General features: G+C 42.2%; 1 protein-coding gene across 3 annotated transcripts in view; it reads left to right on the forward strand.

Annotated features, from left to right (window-relative positions):
- LOC115205817 (fibroblast growth factor 12) overlaps window positions 1–22,975 on the forward strand; it is a 168,778-nt gene that overhangs the window by 25,233 nt on the left and 120,570 nt on the right. The window contains exon 1 of one of the 3 annotated variants that reach the window (XM_029772159.1): window positions 5,242–5,632. The exons of 1 other annotated variant lie outside the window; for it this stretch is intronic. In XM_029772159.1, the coding sequence (XP_029628019.1) occupies window positions 5,491–5,632 (142 nt within the window). In that variant the 5' untranslated portion in view covers window positions 5,242–5,490. Of the gene's footprint in view, window positions 1–5,241; window positions 5,633–13,389; window positions 13,929–22,975 lie in introns of those variants that run through there. One more of the 3 variants, XM_029772160.1, reaches the window with a different exon arrangement.

The following is a 22,975-nucleotide window of genomic DNA, read 5'->3' on the forward strand; positions in this document are numbered from 1 at the left end:
GGCACCGGTTAGTCGAGGTAATTGAGTTAATATGTACATGTAGGTTGAGTTATTAAAGTGACTATGCATAGATAATAACAGAGTGTAGCAGCAGCGTAAAAGAGGCGCGGGCAATGCAAATAGTCTAGGTAGCCATTTGATTAGATGTTCAGGAGTCTTATGGCTTGGGGGTGAAAGCTGTTTAGAAGCCTCTTGGACCTAGACCTGGCGCTCCGGCACCGCTCCAACATCATCATTAAGTTTAATGACGACACGACAGTGGTAGGCCTGATCACAGAAGATGAGGAGACAGCCTATAGGGTGGAGGTCAGTGACCTGGCAGTGTGGTGCCAGGACAACAACCTCTCTCAACGTCAACAAGAGAAAGGAGCTGATCGTTGACTACAGGAAACTGAAGGCCGAGCATTCCCCCATCAACATCGACGGGGCTGTAGTGGAGCGGGTCAAAGGAGCTTCAAGTTCCTCAATGTTCCAAGTTGCAACGTTAGCACAAATACTGTTCATCGGTAGCTTCATGAAATGGGTTTCCATGGCCGAGCAGTCGCACACAGGCCTAAGATCACCATGCGTATTCCAAGCGTCGGCTGGAGTGGTGTAAAGCTTGCCCCCATTGGACTCTGGAGTGATGAATCACGCTTCACCATTTGTATTTGTATTTATTATGGATCCCTGTTAGCTGCTGCCATTTACTGCTGGCATGAGTTACTTGATGTGGAATAGAGTTCCATGTAGTCATGGCTCTATGTAGTACTGTGTGCCTCCCATAGTCTGTTTTGGACTTGGGGACTGTGAAGAGATGTCTGGTGGCATGTCTTGTGTGGTATGCATGGGTGTCTGAACTGTGTGCCAGTTGTTCAAACAGATAGCTCGGTGCATTCAACATGCCAATATCTCTCACAAATACACAAATACAAGTAGTGATGAAGTCAATCTATGAGTTACTTGATGTGAAATAGATTTCCATGTAGTCATGGCTCTATGTAGTACTGTGCGCTTCCCATAGTCTGTTTTGGACTTGGGGACTGTGAAGAGATGTCTGGTGGCATGTCTTGTGTGGTATGCATGGGTGTCTGAACTGTGTGTCCGTTGTTCAAACAGATAGCTTGGTGCATTCAACATGTCAAAATCTCTCACAAATACACAAATATGAAGTCAATCTCTCCTCTACTTTGAGCCAGGAGAGATTGACATGCATATGATTAATTATGAATGTTACACTCTCTGTGTACATCCAAGGGCCAGCTGTGCAGCCCTGTTCTGAGCCAATTGCAATTTTTCGAAGTCCCTCTTTGTGGCATCTGACTACACGACTGAACAGTAGTCCAGGTGCGACAAAACTAGGACCTGTAGGACCTGCCTTGTTGATAGTGCTGTTAAGATTAAAGAGCAGAGCTTTATTATATAAAGACTTCTCCCCATTCTAGCTACTGTGCTATCAATATTTTGACCATGACAGTTCATAATCCAGGGTTACTCCAAGCAGTTTAGTCTCCTTGACTTGCTCATTTTCCACATTATTCATTACAAGATTTAGTTGAGGTTTAGGGTTTAGTGAATGATTTATCCCAAATACAATGCTTTTAGTTTTTGAAATATTTAGGATTAACTTATTCCTTGCCACCCATTCTGAAACTAACTCTAGCTCTTTGTTAAGTGTTGCTGTCATTTCAGTCGCTGTGGTAGCTGACGTGTATAGTTTTGAGTCATCCGCATACATAGACACACTGGCTTTACTTAAAGCCAGCGGCATGTTGTTAGTAAAGATTGAAAAAAGTATGGGGCCTAGACAGCTGCCCTGGAGAATTCCTGATTCTACCTGGATTTTGTTGGAGAGGCTTCCATTAATGAACACCTTCTGTGTTCTGTTTGACAGGTAACTCTTTATCCAGAATATAGCAGGGGGTGTAAAGCTATAACTTATACGTTTTTCCATCAACAAACTATGATCGATAATGTCAAAAGCCGCACTGAAGACTTAACAAAAAAGTCCCCACAATCTTTTTATCATCAATTTCTCTCAGCCAATCATCAGTCATTTGTGTATGTGCTGTGCTTGTTGAATGTCCTTACTTACTTACCTAAAATCATTCTGAAAGTCTGTTGTCAATTTGTTTACTGTAAAAACAGTATTTTTTCCCCAAAGTTTACTAAAGTTTGGTAACAGGCTGATTGGTCTGCTATTTGAGCCAGTAAAGGGGGCTTTACTATTCTTAGGTAGGGGAATAACTTTTGCTTCCCTCCAGGCCTGAGGGAACACACTTTCTAATAGGCTTAAATTGAAGGTATGGTAAATATGAGTATCAATTTCGTCCGCTATTATCCTCAGTCATTTTCGATCCAAGTTGTCAGACAACAATCATTTTTCACCTTTTCCACACTCACTTTACAGAATGAAAAACTACAATTCTTGTCTTTCATAATTTGTTCAGATATACTTGAATGTGTAGTGTCAGCGTTTGTTGATGTCATGCCTAAGTATGCTAATCTTGCAAATGAAAAAATAATTAAAGTAGTTGGCAATATCAGTGGTTTTTGTGATGATTCAATACATGTTAGAATCACCTTTGGCAGCGATTACAGCTGTGAGTCTTTCTGGGTAAGTCTCTACAAGCTTTGCACACCTGAATTGTACAATATTTGCACATTATTCTTTTTTAAATTCTTCAAGATCTGTCAAGTTGGTTGTTGATCATTGCTTGACATCCATTTTCAAGTCTTGCCATAGATGTTCAATGCTGATTGAAGTCAAAACTTCAATGTCGTCTTGGTAAGCAACTCCAGTGTATATTTGGCCTTGTGTTTTAGGTTATTGTCCTGCTGAAAGGGGAATTTGTCTCCCAGTGTCTGTTGGAAAGCAGACTGGACCAGGTTTTTGTCTAGGATTTTGCCTGTGCTTTGCTCTATTCTGTTTCCTTTTATCCTACAAAACTCCCTAGTCCTTGCCAATGACAATTTAACCTTTATTTAACTAGGCAAGTCAGTTAAGAACAAATTCTTATTTACAATGACTGCCTACCCAGGCCAAACCCGGACGACGCTGGGCCAGTGCCCCTATGGGACTCCCAATCACAGCTGGATGTGATACAGCCAGGATTCAAACCAGGGACTGTAGTGACGACCCCTTGATGCAGTGCCTTAGACAGCTGCGCCACTCGGGAGCCCATAACATGATGCAGCCACCACCATGCTTGAAAATAAAAGAGTGTTAATGTGTTGTTGGATTTGCCCCAAATATAGCACTTTGTATTCAGGACACTATTTATTTTACCTTTATTTAACTAGGCAAGTCAGATAAGAACAAATTCTTATTTTCAATGATGGCCTTGGAACAGTGGGTTAACTGCCTTGTTCAGTGGCAGAACAACAGAATTTTAGCTTGTCACCTCTGGGATTCGATCTCGCAACTTTCCGGTTACAAGTTCAATGCTCTAACCACTAGGCTACCTGCCACCCCTTAAATATGTGCAATAAGGAACCAACAACGGTCTTGGGATATCAAACAACAGCATAGGTAAGTGTGAAGACAGGTACACATGTCAAAATGGGGGAGATCATTTTTTAAATGGTGGGGTTGCTCTTTGCTTAAAGATAAACTTCCAATTTTGGCTTAAAGAACATTAAATGGGGTTTACACAACCCATATTTCTTGACAAACCCTACTTGTTTTACCAAGAATATATACAATAGGGTTAAGGAGTGGTGCTAGTAAATAAATAAAGTTACCAGCACAGCACACCCTTTGTGCTGTCAGCTCATTACCTGTATAAAAGACACCTGGGAGCCAGAAATCTTTCTGATTGAGAGGGGGTCAAATACTTATTTCCCTCATTAACATGCAAATCATTTTATAACATTTTTGACATGCGTTTTTCTGGATTTTTTTGTTGTTATTCTGTCTCTCACTGTTCAAATAAACCTACCATTAAAATTATAGACTGATCCTTTCTTTATCAGTGGGCAAACGTACAAAATCAGCAGGGGATCAAATACTTTTTCCCCCACTGTACATTAGAATTAGCTTATTATCATTATCGAAATTAAGGTTCTCATTACCCGAAACATACCTAAAAATGATGTGATAATGAGAAATGTGTGTTCGGTAATGAGAGGGTCCTTAGCTCAATCTGTAAACAATAGGATACAGATTATTATGAGTCATCAAACAATTGACAACATCACTGAAGCCCATTCATGCTTCCATGTTGGTAAGGTAATGGTTTTTTCTCTCCCAATTTGAGATTTTTAGCTGTTTCGGTAACAAGAAGGCAAAGTGGGGTATAGGGGGTGTCTGAGAATAAGAACCTCCTGGTGAAGGTATATGAGCAAATACATTTACTTAGCATGTGCTCATCTAAGGACTACTCCTCTATATGATGCATCATTGGTGAATAAAACTTTATTTAAAAACTGATTGGAGTTTTTACAGGAACTTGAAAAAGTGTTATGTTAATGAGACACGTCCACAGACACTGTGTTTGTACGTAATAAATGTTATAGTTTAATGTAAACTTCAACTAGTATACCAATTTTATGATTTATGGACAAACTACAGCAACATATGTTGTGTTGTATTCAAATAACTTTATTTCTAAATTAACATTTCCTAAAATTCCCTGTAATGAGGATATTCAGGGGAAAATGTAAAATTGATATAAAATAAAACACTTTGCCAAAAACTAGCCATCTTAGTCTTTAGAATTTTCTCATTTCTGCAGATACATGATGGTTTTGTAACTGAATCCCCCCCCCACCCACCCACCCACACAAACGTACTTGAAGATCACTCATAGAAAAAAACAGTGTTCAAACATACACTGACTTCCATATTTACCCACCCACACCCTGGTTACCTAACAAAGACATACTCTCTTTAATATGTCCCCAGTTTCTCTGATGTCTTGCCTCTGTCATTGCTCACTGGAAATTTCCTCTACCAGCACTTTCTCCACGTAAACACAGATATAAATAGTTCCCACCATGCAGTGACGCCCATTTACACTCTCAGAATAGACCCTATCCATTTCTATTTCATGGCGTGCCGGGGTCAAGGGATCACATATCCACATAGTTAAACCGTTTGAATAACTCCTAATTGTGTTTGACGCATGGCGTTACACACACTGGACAGGGAGGTGTGCAGCTGTCCCGCTTGACAAAGGTTAAAAGGTTGACTCCAGTGTCTCATTGCAGTGTTAGATAACCTTCTCGTAAAGCCAAGGCGTGTATGGAAGCAAGCGTGTGTGTGCTACAGGAGCCTGGAGAGAGTGGTGGTGGTGAGGTGGGGGTTTAGGGAGTTAGAGTTTTAGTGTCGCGGCAGCCAGGGCTAAATATGGCCAGGCAGACACACACCGAGTAGACTAGGACTGGTCAGCTAACCTAACCCTTTACAAGTGACATGGACAACTGACTTATACAGGTACAGAGGGGTTGTGTAAACAGGGGCAAAGGGGGGCGATAGCAGATTAATTAAGGGGTACGAACTGTGTTTTTATGGACGTCTCAGAGAGAGTTGAGGAGACAGAAATGACTCGTTCGCTTGGTAGCCTGTTCCGACGGTTGCTGTCCAAAGACAGTAAGGGAGAGGAGGAAGACGAGGAGGAAGGAACAGCAAAACCGGACAGCGATGAGCAGGGTGAGTTCTCTCTACTCCAAGCCAGGGGTTTCAAACTCATTCCATGGAGGGCCGAGTGTCGGCAGGTTTTTGTTTTTTCCTTTCAATTAATACCTAGACAACCAGGTGATGGAAGTTCCTTACTAATTAATGATCTTAATTCATTAATCAAGTACAAGGGTGGAGCGAAAACCCTCAGACACTCGGCCCTTCGTGGAATGAGCTTGACACGTTCTCAAAGCCATCCACATAGGCTCAGACTGAGTAGTTGGCGATAGTGTTCAGCTGCTGTAGTTGGCGATAGTGTTCAGCTGCTGCTAGCTGTAGTAACGAAGTTAACTCAGTGCACGCTCATGTGAGGAGTAACTTTGCCTGAGACCTGAAAACTTGCATTAGCTCCAACCTAGATGACTAGGATTTATATCAACAGGCTGAGGCAGTCTTGTGGAATTGGTTCAATGGAGTTGGCTCAGTGCACACTTACATAAGGAGTAACATTGCAGTGTGCAGTGCGATATCCAAGATGGCAATCCAAGATGGCAGCATGTCAAGTCATATGTCTGTCACTAGTAGATTTTAACCTACAAATAACCTATTCATTTATGGTGGAGCAAATCTACAATTTCCTTGTGGTGTAGTGCAAACTGTTTAGTTTTGCTGGTGTAAAGATCGCGGGTCTCCGTCAACTCGGATAAAAATATTTTTTCTATTTGCACTTCTTTACTTGAAGTTTACCCAAGTAACCCTCTCTATGGCTGGCCTGGGTTCTATCCTTAGCTTTCCCTCTGCGGAGTGTCTCGTCCAAGCTGATCCTCTTCGCTCTCAGCCTGGCTGTCAGAGGCAGCTAAGCAATCCGCAACCCGTTCTCTCAATCGACCTCCCACACCCAATCTATTTACACATGCACACACTCACATACAAACTCATAGATACACACAGTCCCTCTCTCCCCTTACTTTTCCTTGGCCTCTATTTCTTACATCTCTCAGAGAAAATGACAATTTTCATGATATTACTTTGTGCACTGACTTTACTGAACTCAGGAGAAAACAAACATTGCCGCTGGGTGAGTACATCTGACAATGTGCTCTCCCGTCCATTAGACATTTTGTCTGTGGGAACTCACTCTTTTTCACTCGGTCCACTCGTCCAAGTGCCGATGCATTTGTGGCATGATGTGAACAGTACAAACTTGTGTCACTACCAAAGTTTAATAGTTTTTAAATGACTGTTGGTTAAAGCCGGTGTCTGATGATTTTAAAATATACTAACTCTATTTTATCAATGTACCAATCGGGCTTCAGGAAGAAGCATAACACAGTTACAGCAGCCATGAAGGTTTTAAATGATATCACTGAAGCCGTTGACAAAAAACAGCACTGTGTCTCACTTTTTAATGATATTATCATCAATACTGACAAAACTAAACTAATGGTGTTTTCTAAAGCAAGAAATAAACCTCTGAACCTTTCACCTATTACTACCTGTCAGGGAAATTAGATTGAGACTGTAACCTCATAGAAATATATTGGAATTTGAATTGATGACGGCCTCTCTTTTAAATTGCATATTCAACAACTTACAAAAAAATTGAACCTGAAGTTGGGATTTTATTTTAGGAATAAGGCCTGTTTTTATTTTGTATTGTCTGGAAACTCACTTGTAGAATTCGCTTGCAGTAGGTCTCTTAAAAAAGAGAAGCCATTCAAGGTTATTAAACAGAGGTGCCTAGTTATTCTTCTTTTGTTGATATCAGGTAATGTGCAACCTAACCCTGGCCCTGATATGCAATGTCTCCAAACTCCCTCTGATTTTAAATCTAGATCTGGTTTTGGTAATTTTTCATTTAAATGTATGCAGCCTGTTGTCAAATTGATTGGGTTAGGATTTGGGCTAAATCAACTGATGCTGATGTAATTGTTTTTTCTGAAACCTGGCTCAGCAAGTCTGTTCTTGATAAGGATATTTGTATAAATGGTTACAATGTGCATTGCACTGATCGAGTTAAGAAAGGTGGGGGTGTGGCTATATATGTAAAAGACTAAATTCCTTGTAAGTGTGGCAAAGTCTGACTCTATTTGTAAACAGTTGGAATTTCTTGCTTTGAATCTTGAGGTTTGAATCTTGAGGTTTCAAAGGGTCTCTCTATAACTGTGATTGGCTGTTATAGACCCCCCTCTGCTTTCAGTGATGCATTTTCTTCTCTGATGCACCTTATGTCTAAACTTCTTTACAGTGAAATGATCTTGATTGGTATTGGTTAAAGCCGGTGTCTGATGTTTTTAAAATGTTTTGTAATTCTATGAATCTTACCCAGTTAATTTACTCACCCACCCGCCCGAATCTCAAATGTCCAGAGAAATCTACCCTGATTGATTTGATATTGACATAACATAAATATTCTGCGGTTGGTGTTTTTTGTAATGATTTAAGTGACCATTGTGCTGTTGTTGCTGTTAGAAATACTAAGGTCCATAAGACAAACCCACGCTTTATTCGTAAGATACATTTTACGAGTTTTAATGAGCAAGCTTTCTTTCATGATTTGTTTTATTTTGATTGGTGCAAGATTGAGCTTATTCCTGATGTGGAAACTGGAAATTCTTTCATGCTGGTTTTATCCAAATAGTAAACAAGCATGCCCCATTCCGCAGGTTCAGAGTTAAAGGGTGGGATAATCCATGGTTTTCTTCTGAGCTGTCTTATATTATTCACAAACGTAATCTAGCCTGGGCTAAAGCAAGGAAATCATGTTCTGATGCTGATTGGCTTCTTTTTAGGCAGCTACAAAACAAGTGTTATTTTCTTCTCAGGAAGGCCAGGTCTGAATATTTTATGTTTGTTACCACTGATAACCTGAATGACCCTAGAAAGTTTTGGAAGGCTATTAAGACTGTATGGTAAGAGTATTGTTAATGAATTACCGTTATGTGTATTGAAGGACTCTGTTGCTGTATATGACAAAACTGAAATGCTGAATTGTTTCAATAAGTGCTTTGTATTATCTGGTAGGCTGTTTGATTCAGTATCCTCTGTCTCTGTACAACCCTTTGTGGATGAACCAGTGAGGGCAGGTCAAATGTTAAGCTTTTTGCCATTCTCAGTGCAGGAGGTACATAAAGCACTGAAATCCTTAGATCAGAGAAAGCCTGCAGGTCCTGATCTTCTTGATCCCTGCTTTTTAAAACTGGCAGCTGATTCCATAGCTGAACCCCTTACATATCTGTTCATTGAGATTTATTTTAAACTGCAAAACCCTTACGCACCACTGCACTTTATATACAAGGGTTGGCTGGCCTTCTAGTCAATCGTAGGCTCAGTCACTGGTATACTTTTATTTACAAAGCCATTTTGGGTTTACTACCATTTTATTTGGCCATTTTTATTGTTCAGACGTGGTGGGTACTCTCTTCGTTCGCAGGACTTTATCCTGCTAACTGTTCCAAATGTCCGAACTGAATTTGGTAAAAGGGCTTTTATGTACTCTGCGCCATTGGCTTGGAACTCCTTACAAAATACTTTTAAACTGGAAGAACTTGTCCCGATTGGTGTTTTTAAATCGTTGATGAAGGATTTTGGGGCTGATTCCTTGACCTGTCAATGTTTTTAATTATGATGTTGTTATACTCTTGTGACTTCTATGGTTTTTTTACTAGATTACCTGTAGTTTTTCATGTTGTCTGTCTGTAATTGTGTAATGACTTGGTGCTGCTTATCTTGGCCAGGACAATCTTGAAAAAGAGATTTCAAATCTCAATGAGCACCTCCTGGTTAAATAAAGGTTAAATAAAAATTAAAGTAACTTTGAGTCCTGAAAACTTGCGTTAGCTCCAACCTAGAACAAATGCCTAGACTTTAGCTCAACAGGCTGACACAGTCTTGTGCCGCACATACCCGAGTTCGAACCCAGTCAGTAATAATGCCTATGCACATGGTAACAGCTGTAACATTAAGAGGCCATAATATAGTTGTCATTCACCAGTACAAGTTGAGGTTTCCATGGGCAAAAGTCGTTTAACATTTTAGGGTTTTGAATAGAAGGCCTGGTTAGTGTAAAGATAAAATAAAAAAGTCTATAAAATTGCGTGGTTAGTTTTCGTGATAGATGATGGTGAATCATGATGATGAGGATGATTATGTGGAAGAGGAGAAGAGGGATGTTGTGAATGACTATAATGGTAATTGTGATGATGGTAGTGATGATGAAGAGTACAGTAGTAGCTTGGTCTTAGTGGGATGGCTCGCTCTTTACTATCCATTGCTCCTGGCTTAGATTGCAGGGGTAGGAGTGTGGTTGGCAAGGACTTTGTTTGTCTAAGTGGGGGTTGAAACTTTCTGTTTTAATTTCCAAATATCAGGGAAAGTTAGTCAGTAGGCTGATAAGAGTAAGCGGTATGATAAGGGTAAGCAGTAATATGATGATGATGATGATGATGATGCTCTCTAAAGTATCTGTGACACTGACCCAGTTCCAACTTGTCCACACCTGCCATCTGCCAACGAAACTTCTTCCTCCCCCTTCTCTCAATGCCGGCAATAGAAAGTACACAAGTACTCAGCACTGTATAAAAATACATTAATTATAAGGAGCTCCGATCACCTCTCATAACTCTCTGCCCACAATGTCTCACCTCAGAAATATCTCTGTTTGTTAACACCACCAATAGGACAAAGATGCTTGCCCCTAATACGCACGCATGCACATACACACACACACAACATTTGTATTTCTCATACTTTTTATGAGAATATTATTGTGAGTGGCAATAGTCTGCACATCTGTTCACTGGTAGGCCTATGTGTTGGATCCATAATGGGGGGCCAAAACAATGAGCCATATATGAAATCCATATTAATGAGGCATACAAGATTATTAGGCACATGTGAGAGGCAGAGACAAAGGACCGGAGGGTGCTACAGTGGTGTGAAAAGTGTGGGGTGCGATGACAATTTGTCATTCACTTCTGTCTTGTCTGCCTAATGTGTATGTGTGAGACTGTGTTTGCTGCTCTTTGTGTGTTAGTGGGTGTGTGTCTGTGAGAGAGCTGATTGTTCGTTGCCTATTCTCCCTGTGTGTGTGTGTGTGTGTGTGTGTGCGCGCACGCATCTCTGCGTGTGTGTGCGTGTGCATCAACGGACCTTGACCATGAAGACTGTTATGTATTTATAGCCGGCAGTAGCAGTAGCAGCAGTATAGTTCCTTTTTCTATCTCATTTCAACACTCAAGTCAGAGATTTCATCACCCTGTAAATCTAGCGTGTGCCTGTATGATGTGGTTGTGAATGGAGGAATCTATGGGCATAGATAAAGAGACAAAACTATGGAAATATTGATGGCTATTTTCTAGTGCTATGATGAAACAAAATACATGTTCAGGTTGTCTGTCACGACTTCCACCGAAGGTGGTTCCTCTCCCTGTTCGGGCGGTGCTTGGCGTCGCCGGCCTACTAGCCATCACCAATCCATTTGTTTTGTCTTTGGTTCTTTCACACCTGGGTTCATTTGGTTTAATTTCTGTGTGTATAATTTCCCCTGTTGCCTGCTTAGGTTTGTGCGGGATTATACGTGTTATGTTGCTCGTTGAGGTTGTGCCTCAGGTTTATTCACGTTTATACTGAGTGTGTATAAGTTTAGGAGCGTTGTTTTCCTCCTTCCGTGAGTACTGTGTTCTCTTGTGTCGTGGGCGGTTTGGGCAGGTGGCTGCTCCCATTACTTCACTGCTGAAGGGGGGACCGGTGCGTCTGCGGTGGTTGGCTGAGGCGGACAGAGCTTTTGGTCGCCTGAAGGCTCTGTTTACCTCGGCTCCCGTGCTGGCTCATCCGGATCCCTCTTTGGCATTCATAGTGGAGGTGGACGCGTCCGAGGCTGGGATTGGAGCCGTGCTCTCACAGCGCTCGGGTACGCCACCGAAGCTCCGCCCCTACGCTTTCTTTTTGAGGAAGCTTAGCCCGGCGGAGCGAAACTATGACATGGGGGATCGGGAGTTGTTGGCTGTCGTCAGAGCTCTGAAGGTGTGGAGACATTGGCATGAGGGGGCTCAACACCCTTTCCTCAGCTGGACTGACCACCGTAATCTGGAGTAACACAATTCGCAACATTGTCATCATGCAGTCATGACAAAAGTGAGGAGGGTATTCTGTGTGGCACAGAGATAGGTTGCACAATGTTTACAATAGGACCACAATGAAACTGTAAGCAAAATGTAATTTACACGATTTGTTCTGTATCATATTTAGCAAACAAGCATTGATTTCATACTTTTCAATATTATGAAATCATCAAATGACTCTGCAGTAGGAATGAAGGTAATGTAGTACCCTATGAAGAGAGCTGTGTGTTGTTTGGTGTTTAGTTGCGTTGACTGTACGTGTACGCAAATACGTAAGAGAGCGACGACCTCCCATCCTTTGATGTAGATTGATGTGATGGGGAGCCAGGGTTCCCCTGTGACAGCTGCATTTGCCTCTGTCCTCAGCATGATACCGCCCCCTCCTGGCTAAATGATTATCTTGCATGGAGTTGTGAGCATTCACCTGAATAGACGTTAGTAGCCTATAATAGGCCTATATCCTGGAGGCAGAGATGAGCGATTTCCGCTAGATGTGCCAGCAGCAAAGTAAAAATGGTCTATATCGTAAAAATTCATGAAAACAAAAATGAGCTTTTTGGTCTTAATTTAAGGTTAGGGTTAAGCATTAGGTTTAGTAGAGTGGTTAAGGTTAGATTTAGAATCAGATTTGATAAAAGGAGGTCCCTCTATGTTCGATTCTACTATCCATGTATTGGCTTCACTCTTCTAAAATAACCAAATATCATGATCTTATGATCTTCTCTTGATATGATCATCTTGTTTAGCTGTTCCAACGATTCACATGACGATAGCCCTATGGCCCTAGCGCAGGCTACGTTTCAATGTAAAAAGCCCAACGTTCCTAGAGACAATTTATCTAATGTTATCACTTGGCATACTTAATGTAGAAAAAGCAAAACGTGATTTCATAGTCAAATGCATTACTTGGGCAGTGAAATATAATACCATTAACTGTTTCTCAAAGCTACTGATCGGATCATGTTCTGCGAATGTGTTATTCTACTCACACACATTTCTCTACTCACCTTCTTCTAAACCATAAAGATGTAGCCTATGTCTCTGCCTCATATTTCTGAACAGCTGAAATAAAAACCTGCAGCGATTTGAATGCACAAACATTCAAGGCCATTGCTTTGCCAATGTTTGCAATGATGATTAAAACATAACATTAAATCGCTAATTAGACTGTGTGTCTGTGTCTTGCTTGTGTTTGATGTGCTGCTTGATGTAACTCCCCACTTTAGTTTTGCCCTTGAGTTTTGCGTTTGCGAGTTTGTACAAATATGTTGATCATTTCCTTTGTGCACATATGTAAATAGCTGCATGTAGCCTAACTACCTTCCTGAAAAAATAACATGAAATAGAGCTTATTCTTAATAGCCTACTGAGGCGTGGAACGCAGTAGTTCAAACATGTCGACCATGACCTCCTCTATGTACAACATGAAGTTTGTAGGCTACACCAGACAAAGGCGTTCATTGGCGAATTGGCAGTGGAGCATTGAGGAGCAGCAACGCAGGCAACGGAGTGGGCAGCGGCTACCTAAACAAAAATCATGCACATGCGCAGAACTATCCGTATATTTAGCCACGGCAAATCAGGTTTCCAGAAAATCCGGAACAGCAGCCACTTCGATAATCAATAGCTTCTCATTCTCACTCTGACATGTCCTGGAATCTCTCGCGCCCCAGGCTTTTTGCACCACTATAGCCAACCACCAAGGATGAACAAGGCGCATTACCTCATCCACGGCGATCCTGTCACTCTACCCTGCGGTTTAACTTTGGCGTGCGCGCTTGCAACAGAAGAGACATCGTTTTGTATGCGAATAAAACCAAAAGGAGTCATGGGCTTTGGGAAATTATTCTGACGTCCTTGTAGCATAACTTGCAATTCATGGAGCCATGGGTGTTTTTGTTGGAATTCTTATCAATGAAAAATATCTCAAGATGTGTCGGTCTAATCCATCGTGTCCCTTTGTCGATGCTTTTCTGCCGTTTTCGATCTGCTGAGGGAAGCCAGAGATCTGGATAGCACGGTGGTCGACCTGAGGTGGCTATGCTTCAATAACCTCCATCGTAATAGAGCGTGTCAGATTGCGTGAATTGACGAAGGAACACAATAACCCAAATCAATGAAGATTCTGAGGCTTTTCCTGAAGAAAGGTGAGCATATGCTGCAGTGTCTCTGTGGAAAGCGATCGAAGTCGACCACAACCACGAGCGGTGAGACATCTTGCATACTTCTTTCTTTCAGTGCGAGGGAGTCTGTTCTCAGTAGTGGCGTGGGGGGGATTTTCCTCAGCAGCGGTGTGCTTTTAGCAGTCTAATTTTCTCAATGGGAGGAACAGTGAGAGACATAAATTTGAAAACAAACAAACAATTAGGCATTATGGTCGACTCATTACCATTGAGACAAAATGCCTCCTTTATCAGCATTTTTACTCAATCAGTGCGACCAGCTCGACATCTAAAAGTCCTTATTTTCAAATCAGTGGAGTCGCATAAGTGGGCTACTGAGAGCCAGTAATTTCATACAGAATGAGCATCTATATACATTAGCCATGCCACTTATATGATAATATTTCATCATCTTCTATTTGATGTGTAAGCCAATGTGATTTTATCAGAAGACATGTTTGTGCGTTGGAGTATGTCAGTGTGTGGTTACGTTAATGGGTGTATGTAAGCCTAGACTTTCAAGTGCAATGTTTCACAGGTCAAAAGTATATTGTGTGTAGGATAGATTGCTTCAAATAGTGGAAGAAAGAAACTGCATTCAGGATTTGTATTCTGGGGCGCTGGTATTCCACCCAGCGAAAATGTCCATAGTCGCCAAATAGGTGCAGACTTCTATGTAGTAATGGATTGATTGACACAGGAGCTGGCTGTGCAGTATGCTACTGTACCTTTTGGCCATGTGTCATATATATATATATATATATATATATATATATATATATATATATAGAAGTAGAAAAAAACAGTTTGATGTAGTTATTTGAATGTCAGCTGCATGCATCTCTCTCATTATATATATATATATATATATAATGAGAGAGATGCATGCAGCTGACATTCAAATAACTACATCAAACTGTTTTTTTCTACTTCTTCTAATACTAAGACCTCAATAAAACAAAATTTACATATATTCTTAGGGTATTTTGACAGGTAGGAAATCAAAGGTGATACAGGCAAGTGGGAGAAAAACATTGAGAGGTTGGAGTGGGAATTGAACCCTGGTCTCTGGTGAGGAGAGGAGCAGTGGTGATTTTAGCATGTAAATCTTGGTGGGGTAAAACAAAAAAATGTGGGATGCATGCCAGCAAAGCCACTACACAACACCTAAACAATACATGAATTGCACTCAAACAGTGCCTACGTATAGCTGTCGCAACAGCAGAGTCCCAACACCTTACCACTGCTACACCTGGCTTTCAGTGGAGCTTTGTCTGGCAGCGAAACAGTTCATTCAGCCTCATTTACGGTCTTTAAAAAAAAACATAGCTGATATGGCTGACTTGCTTAAACAAATGTGGGTTCTACTGACAATTGAGATGTACAAACTATGGCATAAGGGTACGACGAGTGGATAAGAGGCAAGCCGTAATTTCGATGAAGACATTAATGAGCGAGCGACGACGGACGTAGTCAATATAACTTTGTTCAGCACTTTTGAAATGTACAGCGATAGAATTCAGAACATGGGCCGTTCTTAGTGTACTCCCTGTACAACAAGTCACAACCGTAGGATAAATAAAGGGAGCATATAAACAGACAATGAAAGCTCTTACAATATTCAATGATTTTTCTAAAACAGGTTACATGTGCACCACCAAGTTAGAACAGTAGGTGAAAATAGACCAAATTATTAATGAGACATTTTGCGTGTCAAAAAAGATGCACGTCATATAACACTATTTGACGTGTCAAATAACACAATTCTATTACAGAATGTTGTGTGTGCTGAATTTGCACATGCAAGCCAAGCGCCACCACTACTATCAGTTGCACTGTCAAAGCTGTACAAAAAAGTTTGCAAACAAGCACACACTGGGCCACGAACGTTGTATTTACAACTGCGTTGGTGAAAATAGACCAAGTTATTAGGGTGAGGCACGTGGGCTACTAACAGCTTACTACACAACATGCACTTAGTATTACTTTCTTAGCTACAGTATACATATTTGCATACTATATAATTTATGCAGCAGCATACAAAACATTTTTGGACTCACCTTGTGAAGGTGGCGCAGCGGTCCTTTTGTGGGAAAATCTTATCACCAAAATCTGTCATTCTCTGGATTTATGGTGGGGGGGGAGACACACAGCCACTCCATTGAATAGCAGGCTAACGTTAGTGGTTGCTTTGCCATGCTTGCAGTTAGCCACTGATTCCTTCCAACACACAGCCACTCCATTGCATAGCAGGCTAATGTTAGTGGTTGCTTTGCCATGCTTGCAGTTAGCCACTGATTCCTTCCAATACACAGCCACTCCATTGAATAGCAGGCTAACGTTAGTGGTTGCTTTGCCATGCTTGCAGTTGGCCACTGATTCCTTCCAAACGACTCATTGTTGAATTTGCGATTTCAAATCAAATTGTATTTGTCACCTGCGCCGAACAGAATAGGTATAGACCTTAGTGAAATGCTTACTTACAAGCCCTTAACCAACAATGCTTTAAGAAGTAAAAAAATAAAAGTAACAAATAATTAAACAGCAGCAGTAAAATAACAAGCGAGGCTATATACGGAGTACCAGTACAGAGTCAATGTGCGGGCCACCGGTTAGTTGAGGTAATTGAGATAATATGTACATGTAGGTAGAGTTAAAGTGACTATGCATAGATTATAAACGGAGAGTAGCAGCAGTGTAAAAGAGGGGTTTGTGTAGCCCTTTGATTAGCTGTTCAGGAGTCTTATGGCTTGGGGGTAGAATCTGTTAAGAAGCCCTTTGAACCTAGACTTGGCGCTCCGGTACCACTTGCCGTGCGGTAGCAGACAGAACAGTCTATGACTAGGGTGGCTGGAGTCTTTGACAATTTTAGGGCCTTCCTCTGACACTGCCTGGTATAGAGGTCCTGGATGGCAGAGAAATTGGCCCCAGTGATGTACTGGGCTGTAGGCACTATCGTCTGTAGTGCCTTGCATTCGGAGGCCGAGCAGTTGCCATACCAGGCAGTGATGCAACCAGTCAGGATGCTCTTGATGGTGCAACTATAGAACCTTTTGAGGATCTGAGGACCCATACCAAATATTTTCAATCTCCTGAGGGGGAATAGGCGTTGTCTCTCCCTCTTCACAACTATCTTAGTGTGTTTGGACCATGATATTTTGTTGGTGATGTGGACACCAAGGAACTTGAAGCTCTCAACCTGCTCCACAACAGCCCCGTCGATGAGAATGGGGACGTGCTCGGTCCTCCTTTTCCTGTAGTCTACGATCATCTCCTTTGTCTTGATCACGTTGAGGGATAGGTTGTTGTCCTGGAACCACACGGCCAGGTCTATGACCTCCTCCCTATAGGCTGTCTCATCGTTGTCGGTGATCAGGCCTACCACTGTTGTCATCAGCAAACTTAACGATGGTGTTGGAGTTGTGCCTGGCCGTGCAGTCATGAGTGAATAGGGAGTACAGGAGGGGACTGAGCACGCACCCCTGAGGGGCTCCCGTGTTGAGGATCAGTGTGGTGGATGTGTTGTTCCCTACCCTTACCACCTGGGGGCGGCCTGTCAGGAAGTCCAGGATCCAGTTACAGAGGGAGGTGTTTAGTCCCAGGGTCCTTAGCTTAGTGATGAGCTTTGAGGGCACTATGGTGTTGAAAGCTGAGCTGTAGTCAATGAATAGCATTCTCACATAGGTGTTCCATTTGTCCAGGTGGGAAAGGGCAGTGTTGAGTGCAATAGAGATTGTATCATCTGTCGATCTGTTGGGGCGGTATGCAAACTGGAGTGGGTCTAGGGTTTCTGGGATAATGGTGTTCATGTGAGCCATGACCAGCCTTTCAAAGCACTTCATGGCTACAGACGTGAGTGCTACGGGTCGGTAGTCATTTAGGCAGGTTACCTTAGTGTTCTTGGGCACCAGGGACTGTGGTGGTCTGCTTGAAACATGTTGGTATTACAGACTCAGTCAGGGACAGGTTGAAAATGTCAGTGAAGACACTTGCCAGTTGGTCAGCGCATGCTCAGGGTACACGTCCTGGTAATCCGTCTGGCCCTGCGGCCTTAAGAATGTTGACCTGTTTAACCTGTTACATCTAGGGGGCAGTAATTTCACGGCTGGATAAAAAACGTACCCGATTTAATCTGATTATTAGTCCTGCCCAGAAACTGGAATATGCATATAATTATTAGCTTTGGAGAGAAAACACTCCAAAGTTTCTGAAACTGTTTGAATGGTGTCTGTGAGTATAACAGAACTCCTATGGCAGGCAAAAACCTGAGATGCTTCTGTTCAGGAAGTACCCTGTCTGAACATTTCTTGCCCTTCTTTATTATCTCTGTCGTTTACAAAGGATCTCTGCTCTTACGTGACACTTCTCACGTCAACAATGGAGTCTCACAGCCCGGGAAAAACAGGAATGATGTCATTCAAAGCCCTGGCTGAAGCACACGAGAGCAAATGCTGAGTGGTCAGTCAATGGACTAAGCCTTAGGCGCGTGACACGCCCCGCCCCCGGCTTTTGTTTTTTTCCTCAGTTTACAGACAGGCAGATTCCCGGTCGGAATATTATCGCTTCTCTACGAGATAAATTGCATAAATATTGGTTTTAAACAGCGGTTGACATGCTTCGAAGTACGGTAATGGAATATTTCGAAATTTTTTGTCATATTTTGCGTCATGCTCGTGGCCGAGATTTAGCGTTGGGATAGTGTCTAGAACGCACGAACAAAACGTCGCTGTTTGGATATAACGATGGATTATTTGGGACCAAACCTACATTTGTTATTGAAGTAGAAGTCCTGGCAGTGTATTCTGATGAAGAACAAGCAAGGTAAGAACATTTTTCTTATAGGAAATGTGATTTTGGTGAAGGCTACACTGGGTGGGTGTCTAAATAGCTAGCCCTGTAACGCCGGGCTATGTACTTACATTATTGCAAAATGTGCTTCATCCGAAAAGCTATTTTAAAATCGGACATATCGAGTGCATAGAGGAGTTCTGTATCTATAATTCTTAAAATAATTGTTATGCTTTTTGTGAACGTTTATCGTGAGTAATTTAGTAAAATCACCGGAAGTGTTCGGTGGGAATGCTAGTTCTGAACGTCACATGCTAATGTAAAAAGCTGGTTTTTGATATAAATATGAACTTGATTGAACAGACATGCATGTATTGTATAACACAATGTCCTAGGTGTGTCATCTGATGAAGATCATCAAAGGTTAGTGCTGCATTTAGATATGGTTTGGGTTTATGTGACATGATATGCTAGCTTGAAAAATGGCTGTGTGATTATTCCTGGCTGGGTACTCTGCTGACATAATCTAATGTTTTGCTTTCGCTGTAAAGCCTTTTTGAAATCGGACAGTTTGGTTAGATAAAGGAGAGTCTTGTCTTTAAATAGCTGTAACATAGTCATATGTTTGAAAAGTGTAAGTTTTCGGATTTAGAGGAGTTTGAATTTCGCGCCCCGCCCATCATTGGATATTGGAGCAGACGTTCCGCTAGCGGAACGTGTAGATGTAAGAGGTTTAAAGGTCTAACTCACAGCTACGGAGAGCGTGATCACACAGTTGTCCAGAACAGCTGGTGCTCTCATGCATGTTTCTGTGTTACTTGCCTCGAAGCGAGCATAGAAGCAATTTAGCTCGTCTGGTAGGTTCGTGTCATTGGGCATCTCTCGGCTGTGCTTCCCTTCGTAGTCTGTAGTAGTTTGCAAGCGCCGCCGCAAACGACGGGTGTCAGAGCCTTCCCTATAGCTCAGTTGGAAGAGCATGGTGTTTGCAATGCCAGGGTTGTGAGTTCGATTCCCACGGGGGGCCAGCACAGAAAAAAAATGTATGAAATGTATGAAATTGTATGAAATGTATGCATTTACTACTGTAAGTCGCTCTGGATAAGAGCGTCTGCTAAATGACTAAAATGTAAAATGGAGCCGGTGTAGTATGATTCAATCTTAGTCCTGTATTGACCCTTTGCCTCTTTGATGGTTCGTCAGAATATAGCGGGATTTCTTATAAGCTTCCGGGTTAGAGTCCCGCTCCTTGAAAGCGGCAGCTCTACCCTTTAGCTCAGTGCGGATGTTGCCTGTAGTCCATGGCTTCTGGTTGGGTTATGTACATACGTTCACTGTGGGGACGACGCCATCGATGCACTTATTGATGAAGCCAGTGACTGATGTGGTGTACTTCTCAATGCCATCGGAAGAATCCCGGAACAAATTACAGTCTGTGCTAGTAAAAAAGTCCTGTAGCTTAGCATCTGCTTCATGACTGCTTTCTTATTGACCGAGTCACTGGTGCTTCCTGCTTTAGTTTTTGCTTGTAAGCAGGAATCAGGAGGATAGAATTATGGTCAGATTTGCCAAATGGAGCGCGAACAACATAACCTGAAAGGCCGCTCAGCAAGGAGGAAGCCACTGCTTCAAAACCGCCATAAAAAAAGCCAGACTACAGTTTGAAACTGCAAATGAAAACAAAGATCGTACTTTTTGGAGAAATGTCCTCTGGTCTGATGAAACAAAAATAGAACTGTTTGGCCATAATGACCATTGTTATGTTTGGAGGAAAAAGGGGGAGGCTTAAAAGCCGAAGAACACCATCCCAACTGTGAAGCACGGGGGTGGCAGCATCATGTTGTGGGGGTGCTTTGCTGCAGGAGGGACTGGTGCACTTCACAAAATAGATGGCATCATGAGGGAGGACTATTATGTGGATTTTTTGAAGCAACATCTCACTTCAGTCAAGAAGTTAAAGCTTGGTTGCAAATGGGTCTTCCAAATGGACAATGACCCCAAGCATACTTCCAAAGTTGTGGCAAAATGGCTTAAGTACAACAAAGTCAAGGTATTGGAGTGGCCATCACAAAGCCCTGACCTCAATACTATCAAAAATTTGTGGACAGAACTGAAAAAGTGTGTGCGAGCAAGGAGGCCTACAATCCTGACTCAGTTACACCAGCTCTGTCAGGAGGAATGGGCCAAAATTCACCCAACTTATTGTGGGAAGCTTGTGGAAGGCTACCTGAAACGTTTGACCCAAGTTAAACAATTTAAAGGCAATGCTACCAAATACTAATTGAGTGTATGTAAACTTCTGACCCACTGGGAATGTGATGAAAGAAATAAAAGCTGAAAGAAATCATTCTCTCTACTATTATTCTGACATTTCACATTCTTCAAATAAAGTTGTGATCCTAACTGACCTAAGACAGGGAATTTTTACTAGGATTAAATGTCAGGATTTGTGAAACTGAGTTTAAATGTATTTGGCTAAGGTGTATGTAAGCTTGGATGGTTGAGGGGCAGCTGTTGGGAACTGTGGGGGGGGGGGGGGGTGTTTGGAGAGCTGGCGGTTGGGAGCTTGGGCCGGTGGCTGTTGGATTGCTGGTTCGGGTCTACATTTTTGACAGTGTGATAGATCTGTCGAAATGCCCTTGAGCAGGGCGTTGTTTCTTTGTGTCGGTCTGGATGTGAGTCTGTTAGATGAATAATGTGATACAGTTGTTGAGCTGCTTCACTGCAAGTACATTGTGTTTTAAATATTCAATATATAAAAAATAAACACACACACACACCTTTACACATAATTTGCTGCTGCTACTGCTGCTGCTATTATTATCTATCCTCAAGCCTAATCACTTTACCCTGCCTATGTACATACACTATATATATACAAAAGTATGTGGACACCCCTTCAAATTAGTGGATTCTGCCCATTTCAGCCACACCCATTGCTGACAGTTGTATAAAATTGAGCAGACAGACATGCAATCTCCATAGACAAACATTGGCAGTAGAATGGTTTAACTGAAGAGCTCAGGGACTTTTTAAACGTGGCACTGACATAGGATGGCAACTTTCCAAGAAGTCCGTTCATCAAATTTCTGCCCTGATAGAGCTGCCCCGGTAAACTGTAAGTGCTGTTATTGTGAAGTGGAAACGTCTAAGAGCAACAATGGCTCAGCTGTGAAGTGGGAGGCCACACAAGCTCACAGAATGGGACCGTCGTGTGCTGAAGCGCGTAGCGAGTAAAAATCGTCTGTCCACGGTTGTAACACTCACTATTGAATTCCAAACTGCCTCTCGAAGCAACGTCAGAACACTAACTATTCGTTGGGAGCTTCATGAAATGGTTTTCCATGGCCAAGCAGACACACACAAGCCTAAGATCACCACGCGCAATGTCGAGTCGGCTGAAGTAGTGTAAAGCTTGCCGCCATTGGACTCTAGCGCAGTGGAAACGCCTTCTCTGGAGTGATTAATCACACTTCACCATCTGGCAGTCCAACGGACAAATCTGGGTTTAGCGGATGCCAGGAGAACGCTACCTACCCGAATGCATAGTGCCAACTGTAAAGTTTGGTGGAGGAGGAATAATGGTCTGGGGCTGTTTTTCATAGTTCGGGCTAGGCCCCATAGTTCCAGTGAAGGGAAATCTTAACACTACAGCATACTATGACATTCTAGATGATTCTGTGCTTCCAACTTTGTGGCAACAGTTTGGGGAAAGCGCTTTACTGTTTCAGCATGGCAATGCCCCTGTGCACAAAGAGAGGTCCATACAGAAATGGTTTGTTGAGATCGGTGTTGAACTTGACTGGCCTGCACAGAATCCTGACCTCAACTCCATCGAACACCTTTGGGATGAATTGGAACGCCGACTGCGAGCCAGGCCTAATCGCCCAACATCAGTGCCCAACCTCACTAATGCTCTTGGGGCTGAATTTAAGCAAGTCCCCACAACAATGTTCCAACATCTAGTGGAAAGCCTTCCCAGAAGAGTGGAGGCTGGTATAGCAGCAAAGAGAGGACCAACTTCATATTAATGCCCATGATTTTGGAATGAGATGTTCAACGAGCAGGTGTCCACATACCTTTTGGTCATGTAGTGTATCTACCTCATACACCCTGTATATTGCTCCACTCTTGTGTATTTTAATTTTATTCCTCTTGTGTTACAATTTAATTTTTAACCTCTGCATTGTTGGCAAGGGCTCGTAAGCAAGCATTTCACAGTAAAGTCTACACCAGTTGTTTTCTGCGTATGTGACAAATACAATTTGATTTGTTTCACTCAATTGGAGAGGACACACCAAAGTAGG

The sequence above is a fragment of the Salmo trutta genome, chromosome 13, assembly GCF_901001165.1.
Source record: "Salmo trutta chromosome 13, fSalTru1.1, whole genome shotgun sequence".
Taxonomy (NCBI): domain Eukaryota; kingdom Metazoa; phylum Chordata; class Actinopteri; order Salmoniformes; family Salmonidae; genus Salmo; species Salmo trutta.